This window comes from Opisthorchis viverrini, assembly GCF_000715545.1.
Source record: "Opisthorchis viverrini unplaced genomic scaffold opera_v5_403, whole genome shotgun sequence".
NCBI classification, from domain to species: domain Eukaryota; kingdom Metazoa; phylum Platyhelminthes; class Trematoda; order Opisthorchiida; family Opisthorchiidae; genus Opisthorchis; species Opisthorchis viverrini.
The window spans coordinates 148,674-167,458 of NW_008752060.1; the positions used below are offsets into that span (position 1 = coordinate 148,674).

Genomic DNA, 18,785 nt, shown 5'->3' on the forward strand with positions numbered 1-18,785 from the left:
GATTTTTTTCCAAATATTACCTTTGCATTTTCAAGTTTACCTAATAATTGGGTGCATATTTGGCTGTATAAGTTATCCCAGTATTAGTCGTGCGCTAATCACTAGGCGCAAATCAAACCTAACTTTTGCCGAGGCTATTTGGTTTTTTTAAGATGGAGAATTTAAAATGAAGTTTGCACAGTGCAACTCTGTATTTAAGATAATGTTCTCGGTAGGTGTTCGAGTAGATCAAGTTAGACGGTCATCAGGCACCTCCAATTTATACACGCGTGAAGCGCTTTTCATGGCCTACTAGTGCACAGTGTACTTAGTGTCTGAGATAATTTACGCAACACTTCCAACCCGCACTCTGTAATGCCGGTTATCTGAATCATGTTCGTGGTCACTGTACTCGTCCAAATTGACAAAATGGATAAAGCGACTCACGGGGTTCTCCAAGGCACTTTGATTTCATCGATTAAAGCCAATCGCGTCCCACAAATGGGGATGTCGGGTTTTTACGAGACGTGGTCACAGATCATGCTTCTGAATACTCCCTACCCTTGTATATGCATAAACAGTTAAGAAAGTGTACAGCATTCCCCGACAACTTGCATATGGTTTGAATTCACCCTGGTTGAAGAATCTTCCAGATAGAAAGCTTACCGTCCTGTTGCGTCTATTTCAAAGAAAAATACATAGGTTGCCAGCAAATATAGCTAGCGGCGTAACTTCCTCATTGTGCCCAAACGAGCCATCGTTTGACGTGGCCATTTTTCATATTTGCCAATCCCGTAACTATTCGCGTCGCTAATTATTGGGCCGTAGTCATGGACGGAAACCTATTCTGGAGGTTGCCGACGGCATCTCATCACCACTACCCCGTGTTTTTGCTCTGAGTATTTTGAGGTCGCTTTTGTTACAGGATCTTTTGATTTTTGGGATTCACCGCTACGAAGAATTGTTCAAACTTCAATTCATTGCTCTCAACAAATTTATCCCAGTTGGTAGTGATATTGGAACGAAAAAGATGTAACTAATTTGATCTCTCCTACCAGCCGTGCACCAGTATTGAACAGTCTCGTCCGACTAACTAAATAACTAACCACTTGATCTCTTTGATAACTGGTGGAAAATCTTTCTATTTTTCTTGATGCTCTGAATTTATAGTGGTCTAAATGAAGGGTAGCCCCGCCAAAATTTGGCCTCAACGTCATTTCCCTTTCGCTGTCCTTGTTGCAAGGTTGGTGCCGGAAGTTCTATGAATGGGAGTGAAATTTTTAATCCTATCGAGGATTGTTGGAATAGCATATTGAACTAACTACATAAAACTGATTATGGCACGTACAGGAGCATGCCAAACAGCCGCCTACCGTGGGTCAGCCGCCCCTGGGCTTGCACTAAATTTCAAGACCAAGTTCCATCAAGTAATGTTAACATTCAACGTCTGCTGCAATGTGTTTAGCTACTTCGACTAGCCTCACTGGTACCTCTGAACGTTAGCTTCTGAGGTGCCTATCGGTATCCGGCGAATGGAAACGATTCATTGCAACTCCACATTTAGGAGCGTTTATGTATGTTGCGTTTTGCCGCGTGTTTGGTTTGTTGAGGTGAGCTGTCTTCAAGGACACCAATCACCTCGAATTGGAGAAAAAGTGTATAACTTTAACAAGATATCGCGAATTAGAGTTAAATATGAGTCGCTTGAAGAGAGCGGAAGTTTCAGGACGTGTGTGCAACTTCAATGATTTGTGGAACATGCTGGAACCCATGTTGTTCCCGTGGACGCCAAATAGGACGCAGTATCACCCTTGTAATCAATTTTAGCCGGAATGATACTGAATCATGTGTCTTCGAACCTCAGGCATGGCGTTTCTGAATAATTGCCGCTACGGACGCGTTCATCTTTTTCTAGAAAAAATTGTGCCAAGTGTCACGAACGTTAGGCCGCAGATGATTATCACCCCTCCACGCTCGTCGAATTTTCTGGTTCATCACTTGATTTTGGCGTCCTGGTATTCAAGTGCTGCTCACTGGTAGGCCGACTTTTCACTGCGTAACACGAAACAAGGCAGGTTCTCCATTGCTGGCTCCGAGCAGTTGGAAGATAGTTTACCACCAAAGGTGTTCTTGGTGAACCGCCCATCCAGAGTCCTACGAATGCGTCCAAACCTAAGTTAGTGAGGCCGCCGTTGCTTGCACAGTGTTAAAATGCGGACCCAGCCGAGACACACGGCTAACATGTGGCTAGGCTGTATGATTCCTAATCAACTAGTTACATGAAAACTACGTTGATCAAAGCGGACAGCTGAATGAATCTAGCTGAACTACACGACTGACGTGCGGATGGATGGCCACGATGCCTTAACAGCTAGCCTACTGTACGCACACCCGTGCTCACGCGGCCCCACTTTTGGCCAATTTCGTAAAAGTTAGGCACCCTTGCCATAGCAGCGCCTAACGGCGAGCAGTAAGCCGCTATCTATGTGTAATTTCGCCTAACACCTGGACAGAGAAAGTTCAGTAGAAGGGACCAGGTTTGAATTACGGATCTATCTGTCATAAGAATGAGCCATCTCGCCCACCGGATTGTTATTACTTTTATGTTCTGTTTCATTTGGATTCCATGTCTCGGGGCGATTCGGGATCGAGTCTTTCGTCCAGGTTTCCCGGGCCGGATTTTTCCTGTCGTTTAACGGCTGTCGTTTACCGGAAGGGAACAGGCGAAATAATGTGAAGCACTGACCACTAAGTTCCCAGCGCGGGATGGCAAGCATGCCAGCGCGTGCACTTGCATAAAAAGTGTCTAATATTGCTTTGAAATGGATACTGCAAGAAATTCCTCTGCCCGCGTCTGAGACCTCGGGGACCAAAATTCGCCCGGAGTGCCCGTGAATGGACGATTTGCTCACTTTGGTTCAGATCCCTCAAAACTGCAAAACAATCTAAATGGTCTAAATATTTTTTTCATGGTTTGGCATGGACTTATAACCCCATCATACTCAGCATTCAAAACTGATGCTTCACTGCGCTGAAACCACGATTTATTCGATTGCCTTATCGTCAAGAAAAGAACAACAGCCGGTAGGAAATGGACTTATCGATTGTCTGACACAATAATTCCGAGGTGTCTCCACCTTCTAGCACTCACTCAGGCTATCTGGATGGAAACTGACTATACGAATTCCATTGAGATTGAATGACAGTCATAGCCTCTAAGGTCTCCTAGCAAGCGCAATGGAGATCACGCGGTCCCCATCGAGAAAGGCGGCTCACGCCAACAGTATCCGAATTTCCCGTAATATCCTCCATACCCCTCTGCCAGGTCAACTGTTGGCCATCTCTGCTTCTGCCACCCAAATCGAGCACACATAACGGCACTCTCATCGGAAAACGATGATTATTCCTGCGCGACACATGGCCCAACCAACTCAGATTCTGGTGCTGAACACATTCTTCGATGGAGGTCTCCGGTGAACAACCGAAGGCTTGCTTTCTAATCGCCTGGTTATGGATTCTTCGCCATCAACCCACATGAGTCCTGGTTCCGAGACAAGGAGAGTCGGACAAATGAAGATTTCAGCTGATTGAACAGCCCGATTCTTAGCCACACAACGGAATAGCCCGTTCTGTAGCATGATACATCATTTCGTTTAGATCCAGAGATATATCGCTTTGCCAACATAGGTGTCTCAAATTGGCAAATACGACCCGGGTGTTGCATTGGCCTTCCGCCTAGGCACTGGAAGGGTGCTGTAGTGTGTCATGAGCATGACTCTTGAGGCTGAGTAGGTCAGTCATCGGCCCCGGGCTGTCTTCCCCATTGAAACCTAATTACCCCGTCCTTACTGTCAAACGCTTGAGTCAGAGACTTGTGGCAGGGCTTCCGAACGAAGTTCATGACCCTCTCAGACTTGTAGATCGGACTTTTTAGTAAAAATAGGAAGGCGAATCACCACATTTAAACCGCCTCCGTCCTGAAACTGGCACCGTTTGTCTTTGCAGTACTATCTTCACCAGTATTTTTGTCTAGTCTCTACCCTAGGAAAAAATGAACGTGGCTGGATCGTTTGATTTCCAGTTGTATGGTCAAGGCGTTGCTGTTCGTTGGCAGTAGGCACTAAGTCATTTATACATAGCAGGGGCGAGATGGCACAATAGTTAGAGTGCGAATTTACCGAATGTCATATCAGTGTTTTGAACACGACTTCTGTCCCCGGACTTCCCGCTTATATGCTTGGGAAACTTGGCAGTATCAAAGCCATCGTGCATCCTTCGGGTCGCAGGGTAGCTAGGCACCGAATGGGTGCTACAGCTGAACGAATTTCGCTTAGAAGCTGCTAACATCCGCACTCTCTGTCTAATTGGTAGACAAGCGATGCCCACCCAGACGTTATACTTCCCCAAAGTTATTGTGCGTTTTCTCAAGAGCGCATACATGTCCCTTGAAGTGATCAGGACTAACCCATAGTTTACTGCCCGTGTGCCTGGTGATCCAGAATGACCTTGGTGTTTCGTGAAATATATGGCCATGAGGTTACACTCGGCTCCAGGTCTGACCGCGTTTTTCTGGATTGGATATCAGTAGGCAGCGGTTTTTGCGCCGTCCGGTTATCCAGATCTGTCAGTTTCAGTGCTAATCGACATAAATGCTGGCACCTGTTTGAAGTGTCGCTTCGTGTCTCGAAATACCGTTCTGGCTCTGAGGACAGTCTATCAAGATTTATTCGAACCAGCCAAGCAGGAAGTACCGACATTGTCATCCTTACCGGTGATATGAAGGTCCAGGATAATCGTCTGAACCATTTAGGACAAAATCCTGTTGGCCGGTTTGAAATCGATGCAAATGTGCGCGGATTGTCTCAGCACGAGTTTTAAGCACAGTCGCTTACATCCTATAACATGTTAACAACCAAGTTTAAATCAGCCGTGGACTCAAGTGGATTGAGGAATCATAAGTTACCGATGATGATCCACTATTGAGTGCTGTTGCTCCTGAGGAGGACAGCAAATTCAAATCACGCCGTAGTGTGAGCGAGATCCTTGTAAGTGAAAGATTTATATCAATCTGTCATCTTCAGAGAACTGCGAGCATAGCAAATTGTAAAATTAGCTCCAATGATGGCTCCTCGGCTTCCCCGATAGGATCAAGTGAACGCTGGAGGCCGTCTATTCCGTCAAACCCGCTGAGTACCAGAGTGAAGCGGCGCACCAAATATCTCAAACATCCAAATATGGAGAGTTTAGGAAAAGATCAAGAGTTCTGGCATACAATGAAAGCACAGGAGACGGGTTGGCCTGTCGCCACAGGAAACAGCCTGATTCGGTCTCTGGTCAGAGAAAGGTAACTGTTGGTGTAACGGTAAGTGAAGTAGATGGATAATCCATCTGCCTGAAAAAACGCCGTTTGTGAAAATGGGCTGAATTTTTCGATGTATAGTTTTGGCTGTCCTCCACCAACAGTCTGAGGTCAGCGCATATGGGCGGATGGATTGTAAAACCCAGTTATTTGTCAGAAAAAACGGATGGTTGCCTTTGTCAGGCAATTTGCATCCAGCTTTCAGTGGCATTGAATACCGTGCACGCATCCAAGCTATGGGCAGTATAAGGCTTCTTCCATTTACATCCTCAATCGAAATCTCGCTATCGCCGCTGAATTCACGCCTCTAATAGGTCTATCCATCCCATTTTATCCGGACGGACGGTGAACAAGACCGTGACGGCTATAAGCACGTTCCCATGTGTGCACGGTTTTCACATTCATGAAGACATTGGACTTCACCATGATGTGACGGTTTGCGCACCTCAGTGACCCACTGAGCTATACTGGGGGGTTTCCCGCGACATTCATTGTCTGTCATACCAGAATGGTAAATAGCTAGAGATCTGACAAACACACTCCTGATCATCCACGTTGAGCTCGGAACACGTGGCGACTTGTTCCATAGAAATGGTAATTCCTTTGCGTTTCTCGCCAAACACTGCTGCCTTGAGGTTAGGCTTATAAGCCAAAGGCTTTGGTTGGTGACCCTAATCATCCTCCTATCTAGATGTGGGCGCCCTGACACTCTCCCAGCCCGCGTACAATCATGAACTGCACATATACAAATAAACTCATGCCACATCACCCGTCGCGTGGTGCCATCAGCCGAGTCGCCTTACCCCCTGCATACCGCAGGACGGGTAGGCTACTGATGACGCCTTCCTTCTCTCGCTTTCACATAGTTTTTCTTCCCCTCTTTCCCAGCCCCAACAATAACTCTCCTCTTGTGGGCCCAGCGCTTAGGACTGGTGATTCCGTTCGTCTTGCATCGGCTTTGCGTACAGCATCTGGTCGTCACATGGCACCGACATCATCAAGTACCCCCTAATCAACCTTCAAACCTCGACATCCACTCTATCTGGCCGCATTCAATGTGCGCACTCTGAAGCAAACAGGACAACAAGCCGCTCTTCTTGTCGCATTGAACTTGGAATTCATGTGCGCTGTGTCTCCGGAACGAGAGTTCAAGATGCAAGTAGATGGATTAAGTTAACAGCTTCGTCAGTTCCCACTCGCTTTCATGTGCGTGTGTCTCCGGAACGAGAAGTTCAAGAGCAAGTAGATGGATTAAGTTAACAGCTTCGTCAGTTCCCACTCGCTTCCGCTTGCACATTCCCGTGATCCAGAGGATGCTGCGGAAGCCAAGAGGAGGACAACACTTTACCTGGCAGTTGTCGGTGCTGTCGGTGCTACTCACCTTCCAGGATGGAGACCGCGTGATGCTCATTTTGCTTGGTTGATGACGCTGCAAGATATGGCTGCCAACTGATGCCAGTGGCGTTCTCAATGTCTGTTTCTATCCAGACTGCCTGAATAAGAGTTTGAGGGTGAATGCACCTCAGTATAATTGTAGTAAGCTTGCACTAAGTCACTTCCCCTTCCATCTTTATTTGTATCTTCACAATAAGGCTTTCAAAATAAACTGTGTTGGTCGTACGGAAGCAAACGAGGTGTTGTGAACACTGACGTCATGCTGTGGATGGCCTCGATGATGAGGCTGCGGCTCCGGCGCCGTCAAGGACAGGTTTTATGATGCCCTGAGTGCTCTCCAACGGCAAGCCAAAACATGATGCGAAGACTTATTAGTCTTCAATTGCCGAACGCAAAGTGTGGTGGGCACAGAGAGCCAAGGAAATGAAAGGGGGTCAGAGAGCCGGTAACGCCTGAGGATTATTATAGTTGATATGTGCGAACGGTCCCCGGAAACCACCTGTGAGCGAAATCGTCAAGGACCATATTGGGGTGAAAATCTCGAATAAAGAAGAACGCCTCGACCGATGGACCGAATACTTCAAACAACAATTGTCATGGCCACCAGCTGACGGCCGTCTGGAGCCCACAGGTGACAGAACCGTGGACGGTAAACGTGAAACCATCCATGACCTCGGAGGTTTTTGGCTGTATATGTTTTCTTCAGCACCACCGAGCCTCTGGTCCGGTTCGCCTCCCACACCCATTGTTCAAGGACATGGGTGAAGTACCCAGTCGACATTTGTCTGATCTCTTTGCTTGCATCTGTGAAAAGGAAAGTGTCCGACGCAACTGAGTGTAGTCGGTGATACTGCCCATTTTCAGAAAAATGGCTCGTAGTTAGTGTAGCAACCACAGAGTATACGCTTCACCCTGGGTGTAACGAGACTGTTGGCGTCACTGATGATTCGCCGACTCGTGGTGGCTCGTGACACACCGACCCGAGAGCAGTAAGGCGAGATTCCGGCCCGGTAGTGGTGTGTTGGCCAAATATTCATACTGTCAGTTGTTGGGACAACGCCATACGTATAAGCGACCCACATTTCTAGTGTTCCTGACTTGGTTGACCGGTGTGCTCTGTTTGACACTTTCCCACCAAAGAATGCTCCCGAAGTTCGTGGAAATAATAAGCACTCTGTATTCCCAGACTTCCGAGCGTGAACGATAGCACGGCGAGCTCTCCAAAATCTTCCGTACACGGAGTGGTGTCTATCAGCGATGCTCACTCTCTCCATTTCTGTTTGACCTCGTGATCGATGAAATCATGAGACGAACGCTGGAAGGCCTCCAAACCCGTCAACGGAAACCTTGCCAATCTGGAATATGTACATGACATCCTTCTCATCTTTGAAGAGGAGGAGAAGGCGCACGTGTTTTTGCATGAACTGACGAAATTCATCCCGTCTTTTGTTATGCAATTTGCACCCACAAATGTGAGGTCATGCTCGTGGGCGTGCAGTCACTGAACACGCCACTCACAATCCAGAGGGAGGCACTTGAAGTTGTGGAGCATTTTACGTATCATTAAAAGTATCTTGGGCCGTAACTGGTATAGTCTGGTTGGGGAGAATCCGTTAAGAAACAATTAGAAGGCGGGTTTTTAGTTCTGCAAATGGAACATCCATTGAAGAATGGGTCCGGTAACAGAAGCTACGTTGGTTGGGGCATGTGTTGCGTATAGTAAATCATAGCGTGCCGAAGAGAGTGCTGATTTCCATGCCCAATTAAGCGTGACGGAAGCAGAGGGGTGGTACAAACTTGAATTGGCTGAGGGGTGTGGGCGGGCTTTTCTGAAGGGTTGTACAATTCTGTACCGGTCCCTTGGTGCGTCGGATCACGCCATTTTACGGATGATCCGACGCACTTTCTCCCGTATTACTCGCATGGACTTCCAAATACTCTACGGGGCCTACGTTAGACCGCCCCTGGAGTACGCTAACCAAGTTGTCTACTCAGGATGCACGAAAGACGTCACCCTCATTGAGCCTGTCCAGCGGGTCGCTACGAGAATGGTTGCTGGCCTCAAATCCGTGGACTACGAAACGTGTCTCGCGATGCTTGATCTCTTTCCCCTGGAGTACCGTCGCCTCTGAGGGGACCTAATTCTTACCAACGCCCTGCTTGAACAAAGCTTGGCAAACAGGTTTTTCACCGTTGACCCAGCAAACACCCGGCGGGGACATAGTAAGAAAATCTTCAAGCTCAGGGCACACACATCCGTTAGACAAAACTTTTTTTCATTTCGGGTAGTAGCTGCGTGGAATGACCTTCCTCCGACGGTTGTACACGCTCCTTCTCGAACCCAATTTAAAGCACTATTAGACATTTATTTATGCGAATCCTCGCGCTGGCGAGCATACTGCCCCGCGCTGAGAACATAAAGAGCAGTGCTACACCCTTTTTTCACTTGTGCCTTTCAGGTGAACGACAGCCACTGACCGACAAGAACAAAACCGACCCGGGAATCTTGGGCGAAAGCCTCGATCCTGTGTATCAATCCGTGATTCCTGCTCCGCCCATTGTGGTATATCAAAAGGCACGGCAGCTTCGGACAGCTCTTCATGGAAACAGGGGGAATTATTACAACCGTACTTATAGGGCAATGACAGAATGTCCCACAAGGTCGTGATGGAATCTCCGTGAGGGGGAGATAAGTGTCGAATCAAAGGTGCTCGATCCCGATTGGTTGGTATTTCGACCAATCAGGGCATGCATTCGTTTGGTTCGTAACGTGCACGTGATTCCACATAATGTGATGCTCGGTTATTAGGGACAGCTTGTCTCCGGATAGGTATGAAGAATATTACGAAACGCTTGGGTGCTGTCGGTACTACTCGCCTTCCATGATGGGGATTGCGTGATCCGCACTGCGCCTGGTTGGAGACACAATAAGATGGCTGTCAACTGAAATCAGTGGCGTCCTTGTTGTCACTTTCTACCGAGATTCCTTGAGTGAATGTCTGGAGGTGTAGGCACCTCGGAATGATTGTAGAAGGCTAGCACTGAGTCCCTTCCCCTACCACAACAAGGCTTCCAACTAAATCGTGGTTGTAGGGCAGTGATCACTGCCCGATGCTTCGAAGCATCTGTTTCGAACACTGATTTCGTGTTGTCGATGATGATGGTGATGCCACAGTTTACAGTTGATGGTGTTGGTTGTGTTGCATGCAGTTTGAAGTCATCGGATGACCCATACACTCATTCGGTGTTCCCGGTGCTTACCGAATCCAACCCACTTAGCCCATTCCGTTCATTTGATTCCCATCCTGGTAAATCGTACGCAACTTTACATTCCACTTTTGGACTCGCGGTAGCTCAATTGGCATGACGCCAGCTCGCGGATTGGAAGGTCCTTGGTTCGAATCTAGCCTCAGCACCCCAACTGCCCCTGTCTAGGCTTGGGCAACTTGACGTTATCGTGGCCCTCGTGCCCCCTTCGGTTAAAATGGCAGCTAGGCACTGAAGGGGTGCTACAGCTGAATGATTCACACCCATATCTCGGGCAACCACAGTGATGAGTGAATATTACAAGAAGGTACTCGGGGGATCCTGAGAAACTGTTTCTGACGCTGTAAGCGGGCGATAAACATGCAGTGATTTTGTATCCTTTTCTGAATTCCTTCAAATACGGTCAAGGGAGTGAGCGTCCAGCTAAGATCCCTCCGCCAGGTGACTTGGGGCTATGTGGACTTCTTTACAGATGGACTGTGGTATTCTGCCCATTGCGGACCTCCCCCACTCCTCCAAGTTTTCAAAGGCTAGTGGAGATGTTTCAAGCAGTACATCAATATCAGTATAGGGAATGAACAGTGGAAGTAGTCAACCTTGCTTCACTGGACATGACAAACTTAACTTATCGTTTCCGTATGTCTTTGTGATAGGTAACATGGAAGTGGCATTTTTGATCGCTGGCGGGATTTCGGATTGATGGCATTCCGGTGTTCAGTTGTCCCAATTCCTTTGTGTTATGGTTCTATCAAGGTTCAAGTGAATGGCACACAGCATCCGAGACAGGTGTCTCGTAGTGCTTGCCTTCTTTTTTCTGATGGGATTCTATTGGACTGGATTCTGGAGGTTGTATTGATGAAGGCCGGTTGAATTGTTCTTTGCTCAAAATGATTTCTGCGAATGTTCTGTTACCCCGTCTATTTCTGTATACTGCTTCGCTAACATACTGTGGTGACCAGGCCATCCTCCGTTCATGCTGAATCCTCGTCTACCGTGAGCGGACTGTGAAGTCCCAGAGTGGTATGTTGAATTTTGGATGCTTTTGATGTAGGATGCTCCCAATGATGGAGACAGCGCAAGTGGTGACGATGCACCGATATCACTGTCTCTTCATTTTGACGGAGCGAGTGCTTGGGATGCGAATAGCACCAAATGGCCTTTCGGGTCTGTTGCTTTCGACCCAAGGATGGCTAACTAAGCCTCCTGTCTTTGTCTAACAGCGAAGCACCGCTGTGATCGCTGCTGATAACTTTTAGACACTGTCCGCTGCAGGGATTGAGAAACAGACATTTTGTGGTCATATGTTATTGGCTATGGTGAACAGATACTTATTTAACTGTGTTGCTCCTGCCTTTAGATTGGATCACGGCGCCTGCTTTGCATATGATCCGGCATTTTCAGGCTTCGCCATTTGGATAAAATCACCGAATTTCAAAAGGCAATTCCTTATCTTCTGCTGCAGCTTAGGTCACAGGGTTGGTTGTTTACTCCTGGTGTCTTTCAATCTGGATTCAACAGGTAAGCCACAGGCGCGTTTCTCAGCATGCCTTTTTCACCCGCGTGTATCTCTTTGTTGCATCATTTGCGTTGTTTTGAGAGCACAATAGCCACATCACGGTTTGTCTACTCGTTTATTGGGAGAGAGAACTACTGTGACGTAGTCACCTGGTCGAATAGGTTGGCCCTGAGCCTCGTTGGCGACACCAACAGTCATGTCGTGTTGGGGGGAGACCACCGGTGCTACCTGTGTGCAAGCTATGGTAAGGTTTTTCTAACGAAATTGACCAGTTTGTCATCAATCCAATTAGCACCAAGTGTCATTACAGCTTCAGAATCTGTTTCATTCTTCAGATATGTGAAGTCATGGTATTCGTCGTATAAGCGCGCTTCGATTTTACTGGTTCCAAGACCGTAATATGCATGGTGATGTTTAGAAGCATGCTTTCCCACCAACGCTTTCATTCTGTATCTACAGTGAATAGCTTAGTTGATGATTGAAAATTATAGTCATCAGTTATAGTTGTGGTTTTATGAGCTATTATTTTGTTTCAAACTGGGGTGAACTTCAGACTTGTTTACAGTTGTATTCATTGTTTTTGGAGTGTTTCTGCATTTCTTCCAGTCACATCCATCTCGCATATGGACATCTTAGTCAGGATACAGTGGCCTCACGCAGTAAACTCATTCCTACCTCGAAGGACACCTAACTCTGATTCTATGAGGTGGTTTGCTAGGGAACATTTCGGAACTTCCAACAAAGACTATCCTAGCTGTCTCCAAAATGCAATTTCCACTGCAACAAAGGCCATTATGTGTATTTCTTACTTGGATCCCTATATCATGCAGCCCATCGCAGGTCGCACCAGTTTCTCCCAGCGATCTGAACGGTAAATACCATAGAGATTTTTCAAAAATAGAGAGACTGCATAACATCGTCCCAAGAAAGACGTCATTTAGTGCGCGAAAAGAGGCCTCGGAGAGTTTAATTACTTTGCTTTAAAAAAGCAGCTTTGCAGAGAAGCTAACTTTGCTGCACCTTGTCACCTGGAACTTTTACGGCAGTGAAGCATCACATCAGTACACTGATGTCATGATGTCGATGATGATGATGATGGCGCCTGGGATTTGTTCTGTCGGGAAGCGCTTTTTAGGAACTAGTCTCCCTTCAAAATGCAGATTTACATTAGTGCTTTCTCGATAGACCACCTTTAGCTTCTGAATATCAGATGTAATACATGGTCTTGTTTGATGGTAATACGATTTACATCACTGTCACCACAAGTCGGACATTCTACATGATTGCAGCAGATTAACAGCTCTAAACAACTCAACTCACCAATGGTTAATGGCACTGACAGAAATGGCCCAGTTGCGCTGTCAGCGGCGCTCGTGCATCTTCGATGTGTAGTTACCCAGCCATCGCCTCCAATGCCTGGCTGTTTAGACCACACTCCCCTTTCTGGCGATTGAAACTGTAGCATCTATAACCATTGTGCCTATGGTACACGGTTTATAACTGATAAATTGAGTTGATTGATTGATCGCAGTATTCCCGTACAAGGCTCAATATGTCCTTGTATTATTATCCGAAAAACTTGGAATATGTGCACTAGCGTTTGCTAGTATGACCAATATGGGGTGAGGAATCCGAGGTGATGTGGCGTACTATACGGAGCTGGGTTTTGTTGTGATTCGGACTCAAAGACCCGAAGCTAGAAAGAATATCAGTAGAGGAATCCTAACTTTGGTCATTGGGTATTGGAGACGTCAGAAGTGACAGACCTCCATGCTGTGACAAACATCAGAGGCAGAAGTAGGAACTACGGTCTTTTTGATCGTTAATAGCAAACTGTAAGAATTCAGAGGGCTGGGGATGAGTAGTTCCCCGTCTGAAGAGCACAATGGTTGGCTCTGAGTACTAGGATGACGGTGTTCTCCTTCACCGACGTTTTGTAACGAAAGGCAAATTAGGGTATAAGCGCTTAAGGCTGGATCGTTAATACTTTACCCCCGTCAAGTTTAAATACTCTTTTCAGAGGTCCCAGCACTAGGACTCACCATTTTTTTCACCGTCCGTCACAGTCAGCTGAGGCTTTTGCACGTCCGACTTCAGTGGCAATTCAAAACGCGTCGAAATGTTTTCCAACTCCCGAAAGCCGGTCTACTTAGCTGCCTTTAATGTTGGCGTAATAAAGCAAACAGGTCAACAGGTACACTGAATTCCTTGTGCATCGAAGTATGCTGTCTGTCAGAAACAAGGATACGGGATGCGAGTGCTGTAATTGAACTGTTTGCTCTCCCGCTGTCCTCCACGCTCCGGTCGCGCACCTCTGGTGACTCAGATGCCGCTACAGGTGGACGTGCTGGGGTGGGTATTGTATTGAACGACCAAGTGGGAGCGTCTCTGCTTGATTGAATCCCCTCTGTGTGATTCGTTCAGCAACATTTGTGAAGGAATCTTTCTTATTTTGTTGCCTCAACGGACTGTAGCTCTGAATCTGATATTGACAGTTTCCGCGACGCCCGAGGGCTCTTTTACAAAGGGTTAAAGACTGAGACATCGTTGGTGGTGACATGAAAGGCCGGGTAGACAGACTAAGCACTGCTGAAGCCCATTTGGGTGTTCGTCTTGGCTTGGATACGAGAAGCACGGACAGGGGAAATCGTCCACTTCAGATGTGTACTGACCACTGACTGCTTCTTCGCAGTACCAATTTCCGGAACAGTGAAAAACGTTTGACGACGTGGTGCCCAACAACGAACCATTTTCGACTCCAAATAGACTACATTGTCGTCAGCTACTGGCGGCGAGGGTTGACCACTGCCTGCCGCTTCTGGAATACCAGCGTGGGCTTCGAGCATGCATTCGAGCGCTGTTGCCCTTTATTGCGCTTTTCAGGGCTACACAATGCGCACACCTGACAGCCTTTGGGAAGCTAGTGGACCAAGAAATCAAATGAAACTTTCAGAGCCGACTCCTCGAACGCCTGCCGGGTCGCCTAATGTGGGATTTCAACGGCTACTGAGACATATTCACAGTGCTACTCAGATCTACGAATTCCGTTTGCGGTACAACCCAGCCAACCTCATTCAAACATTGTATCTATGTGACTTTGCTGGAGGCCCGCAAGCACAACTCGACCTGACGTATCGTCCGGCGCCAGGTAAAACAGAGTATCTGTGCAGACCGCAAAAACCGGTGGACCCGAGAGCCTGAAGAAATGGAAGCGGCAAAAAGTGTTGACAATTTCCGCAGGTTGTTCCAATTCGTTCGTTCGGCTGGTCCTCGGAAACCTGTTGTCAGCAAAACTATCACTTTTATTATAATCACCACCATGATCATGGACAGCATAACATCGATCAGCAGCCATATCTTGCAGCGTCTTCAACCGGGGGCTGTGGGTTTCACGTGGTCCTCATCCTTGAAGGTGAATGGCGCCGACAGCACCCCTGTACCAGGTCAAGGGTTGGCCACCTCTCTGATTCTGTCATTCTGAGTTGGGCATGGAAAACATCACCCTCTTCGGCGAACGACAGTTCAGCATGTACAGCACATGCCCTAACAAACTCAGCTTCTGGTGCCGTATACATTCTCCAGTGGAAGTTCCTGTTGCACAACTAAAAACCCGCCTTCTGTTTGTTTCGTTACGGATTCTCCGACACCAAACCACACCGGCTACGGTCCTGGGACAACAATTGTCGAACACCTGAAGACGCCTCGGTTCCTCTGCTCGAAACTTCACGGCCACACAACAAAGCAACCCTTACTGTAGCTTGATACGCATGTCCCTTGGAATTCAGGAATATACTGCTTTGGTTTTCTATAGAGGAAAATGTTGTTGCCCAGCTCAGCGAACAAGCCAACGACCACCATCCACGATACCTGAGCTACCAACATTTTCCTCTATAGAAAACCAAAGCAGTATATTCCTGAATTCCAAGGGACATGCGTATCAAGCTACAGTAAGGGTTGCTTTGTTGTGTGGCCGTGAAGTTTCGAGCAGAGGAACCGAGGCGTCTTCAGGTGTTCGACAATTGTTGTCCCAGGACCGTAGCCGGTGTGGTTTGGTGTCGGAGAATCCGTAACGAAACAAACAGAAGGCGGGTTTTTAGTTGTGCAACAGGAACTTCCACTGGAGAATGTATACGGCACCAGAAGCTGAGTTTGTTAGGGCATGTGCTGTACATGCTGAACTGTCGTTCGCCGAAGAGGGTGATGTTTTCCATGCCCAACTCAGAATGACAGAATCAGAGAGGTGGCCAACCCTTGACCTGGTACAGGGGTGCTGTCGGCGCCATTCACCTTCAAGGATGAGGACCACGTGAAACCCACAGCCCCCGGTTGAAGACGCTGCAAGATATGGCTGCTGATCGATGTTATGCTGTCCATGATCATGGTGGTGATTATAATAAAAGTGATAGTTTTGCTGACAACAGGTTTCCGAGGACCAGCCGAACGAACGAATTGGAACAACCTGCGGAAATTGTCAACACTTTTTGCCGCTTCCATTTCTTCAGGCTCTCGGGTCCACCGGTTTTTGCGGTCTGCACAGATACTCTGTTTTACCTGGCGCCGGACGATACGTCAGGTCGAGTTGTGCTTGCGGGCCTCCAGCAAAGTCACATAGATACAATGTTTGAATGAGGTTGGCTGGGTTGTACCGCAAACGGAATTCGTAGATCTGAGTAGCACTGTGAATATGTCTCAGTAGCCGTTGAAATCCCACATTAGGCGACCCGGCAGGCGTTCGAGGAGTCGGCTCTGAAAGTTTCNTCAATGGAAGTACCCGTTACACAACCGAAAACACCCCTTCTAACTGCTTCGTTACGGATTCGCCGACACCAACCCACACGAGCTATGGTTCTGAGACAACGATTGTCGAACACCTGAAGACGTCTCAGGTCCGCTGCTCGAATAGGCCAAGTCTCACAGCCCGTACTGTAGCTTGATACACACGTCCCTTCCGATTCAGGGATAAACCATTCTGACGCCATAGGTGTCTCAAGTTAGCAAACGCGGCCCGAGCCTTGCAGATTCATGCATTCACCTCATCTGCCACACTACAATCAGAACTAATACAACTTCCAAGATACGTAAAACGCTCCACAACTTCAAGTGCCTCTCCCTGAATTGTAAGTGGCGTGTTCAGTGACTGCACGTCCACAAGCATGACCTTACGCTTTGTGGGTGCAAAGTGTATACCAAAGGACGGGATAAATTTGGTCAGTTCATCCAGGAATACTTCCGACTTCTCCGCCTCTTCGAACGTGAGAACGATGTCGTCTGCATATTCCAGATCGACAAGGTTTTCGTCACAGGCTATTTGAACACCAGGGTTTTGGAGACCCTCCAGCGTTCGTCTCATTTCATCGATCACGAAGTTAAAAAGGAATGGAGAGAGTGGGCATACCTGACGGACACCGCTTTGTGTACGGAAGCTTTTGGAGAGCTCTTCGTATACTCTCACAAATCGGGAGTTCTGAGAATATAAAGAACGTATTATGTCCACAAACTTCCGGGGCATTCCTTGGTGGGCAAGCGTGTCAGGAAGAACAGACGGGTCAGCCGAATCGAATGTTCCTTGGAAATGCAGGAATACTTAAGTTGTGAGTCGTTTGTACGTATGGTGTTGTTTTAGCCCCGGAGTGTAAAAACTTAATGAACGCAACACCTATTATGCCGGAACTATCGAAACTATCGGACTAGAATGGCTCTCCGATATCCAGCAGAGAACGTTTGGTACAATACTTCGAACAACTATCCAGTTGACCATCTGCTACCTCCAGTCAATGAATCTCAAGGGTCGTGTGTACCAAGCTAGGGTAAGGGCTGTTTTGTTGTATGGGTGCGAGACATGGTCTCTGTGAACAGGTGACGTGAGGCGTCTTCGGGTTTTTGACTGTCGACGCCTCGGGTGCCTTTCCCGGTGACTGATCGGTTTGCTGTTGGCCCGTTCGCCGGATTTTGCAATTAACTTACACATGCATCGTCACCAATCCAGTAGACACCATCGGTGTGCGCGCTGATGATGGCTAGTGAGACATCAGTCCTAAATCGAGTACATCGTATTGCACACCGCTTGTAGTATCAGTATCACGTTGAGTTGGTTGTGAATAGAAACTTTCAGTTCGGGACATTTTGTCCCTGTCCACAGATTGAGAGCATCTATAACTTACAAACTAGATTAGTGGTTTTAGAGAATAGTGGAACAAATCAAAGCCATGCAACTAATAAAGATGATTCCTTACCAAATATACATTCATTTGCAAATTAATTTGGTTTTTCGAGAGATTCATCTGGAACCCAGCTGACTCTCTCATTTGTAGTGTTTCAAGGCAACTTATGAGTGGTGCTTTATGAATATACATGATTCTTTAGCGATTTCCAATCTGGTGGTTCAGAACATAAGATTCTGGAATACACACTTGGCACTGTCTTCTAATCAAGGGGGCTGCCAATCGGGAACATAAATAAAGCTGATTGTAGCAGAGGTTTGCTCATACCGAGAGAAGATTTCTACCAAAGGCGTGTTACTGAAGCACGCCTCATTCTTATTCCGGTTCTTTTCAGTCTCTCGTTTGTGGTTTGGTCTTCGTGCGGGTCAACCATTAAAATGGCCAGTCGAGTGTTTCAGAGCTACCAGTCGTTAGATGTTTTTATGTTGCAGTCCAATGATCCTCGCGCAGAGAATTGGTTTCCAGATCAACAGGACTGAGCTTACGGTTCACGATTGAAATTCGAACTCGCAACAGTTTTGTATATCTTGACATTAGCTTAAAGCTGTAGGTTGCTTCGCCCATGCACCTCCCGGGGCAGTTCATCTCTTGCGGCTCGGGCATACGTAGCCTGTCTTGGCAGTGATTCCATGACTAACGGCTAAGCGTGAGTTGCAATCAGAATCATTGCACTCCATAGTCAGAGACTGCCGCTGCGGGTCGTGGTTAGTCCCTTACTGCTACCGATAATTAACCGTGATTACAGAAAGTTTCTGTCTATGCCTCTTGAATTTGTTTGTTTTCTGCTGACCATGCCAACACAATAGTTTGCTAACTCTCTCCTATGTTTTTGTTCGCAGGCGTTCCTTCTATGGCCGAGAGCGCAGAAGAGCGACAGAGCGAACTGGAAGCCCTGAGTTCCATCTACGAGCATAACTTACACCTCATAAGAGACAATGGACTGCAAAAATTCGAGGTTCATCTCACTGGTCATGGTGGTGGTTCCGATGTTAGCACCGAATGTACTATCACTTTCGAATACACAGAAGAATATCCGTCACAGGCACCA

General features: G+C 47.3%; 3 protein-coding genes across 3 annotated transcripts in view; 2 read left to right on the plus strand and 1 right to left on the minus strand.

Moving 5' to 3' along the window:
* Nucleotides 1-2,998, plus strand: part of T265_10745 (hypothetical protein) — a gene marked incomplete at both ends in the record, with an annotated part of 5,925 nt that extends 2,927 nt beyond the window's left edge. The window contains one exon of the mRNA XM_009177210.1: nucleotides 2,902-2,998. Coding sequence (XP_009175474.1) covers nucleotides 2,902-2,998 — 97 coding nt within the window. The remainder of the gene's footprint in view (nucleotides 1-2,901) is intronic.
* A 7,697-nt stretch (nucleotides 2,999-10,695) lies between these two features.
* Nucleotides 10,696-18,785, plus strand: part of T265_10746 (hypothetical protein) — a gene marked incomplete at both ends in the record, with an annotated part of 10,753 nt that continues 2,663 nt past the window's right edge. Inside the window, one exon of the mRNA XM_009177212.1 lies at nucleotides 10,696-11,518. The remainder of the gene's footprint in view (nucleotides 11,519-18,785) is intronic.
* T265_10747 (hypothetical protein) overlaps nucleotides 16,537-18,785 on the minus strand; it is a gene marked incomplete at both ends in the record, with an annotated part of 12,187 nt that continues 9,938 nt past the window's right edge. The window contains one exon of the mRNA XM_009177211.1: nucleotides 16,537-16,980. Coding sequence (XP_009175475.1) covers nucleotides 16,537-16,980 — 444 coding nt within the window. The remainder of the gene's footprint in view (nucleotides 16,981-18,785) is intronic.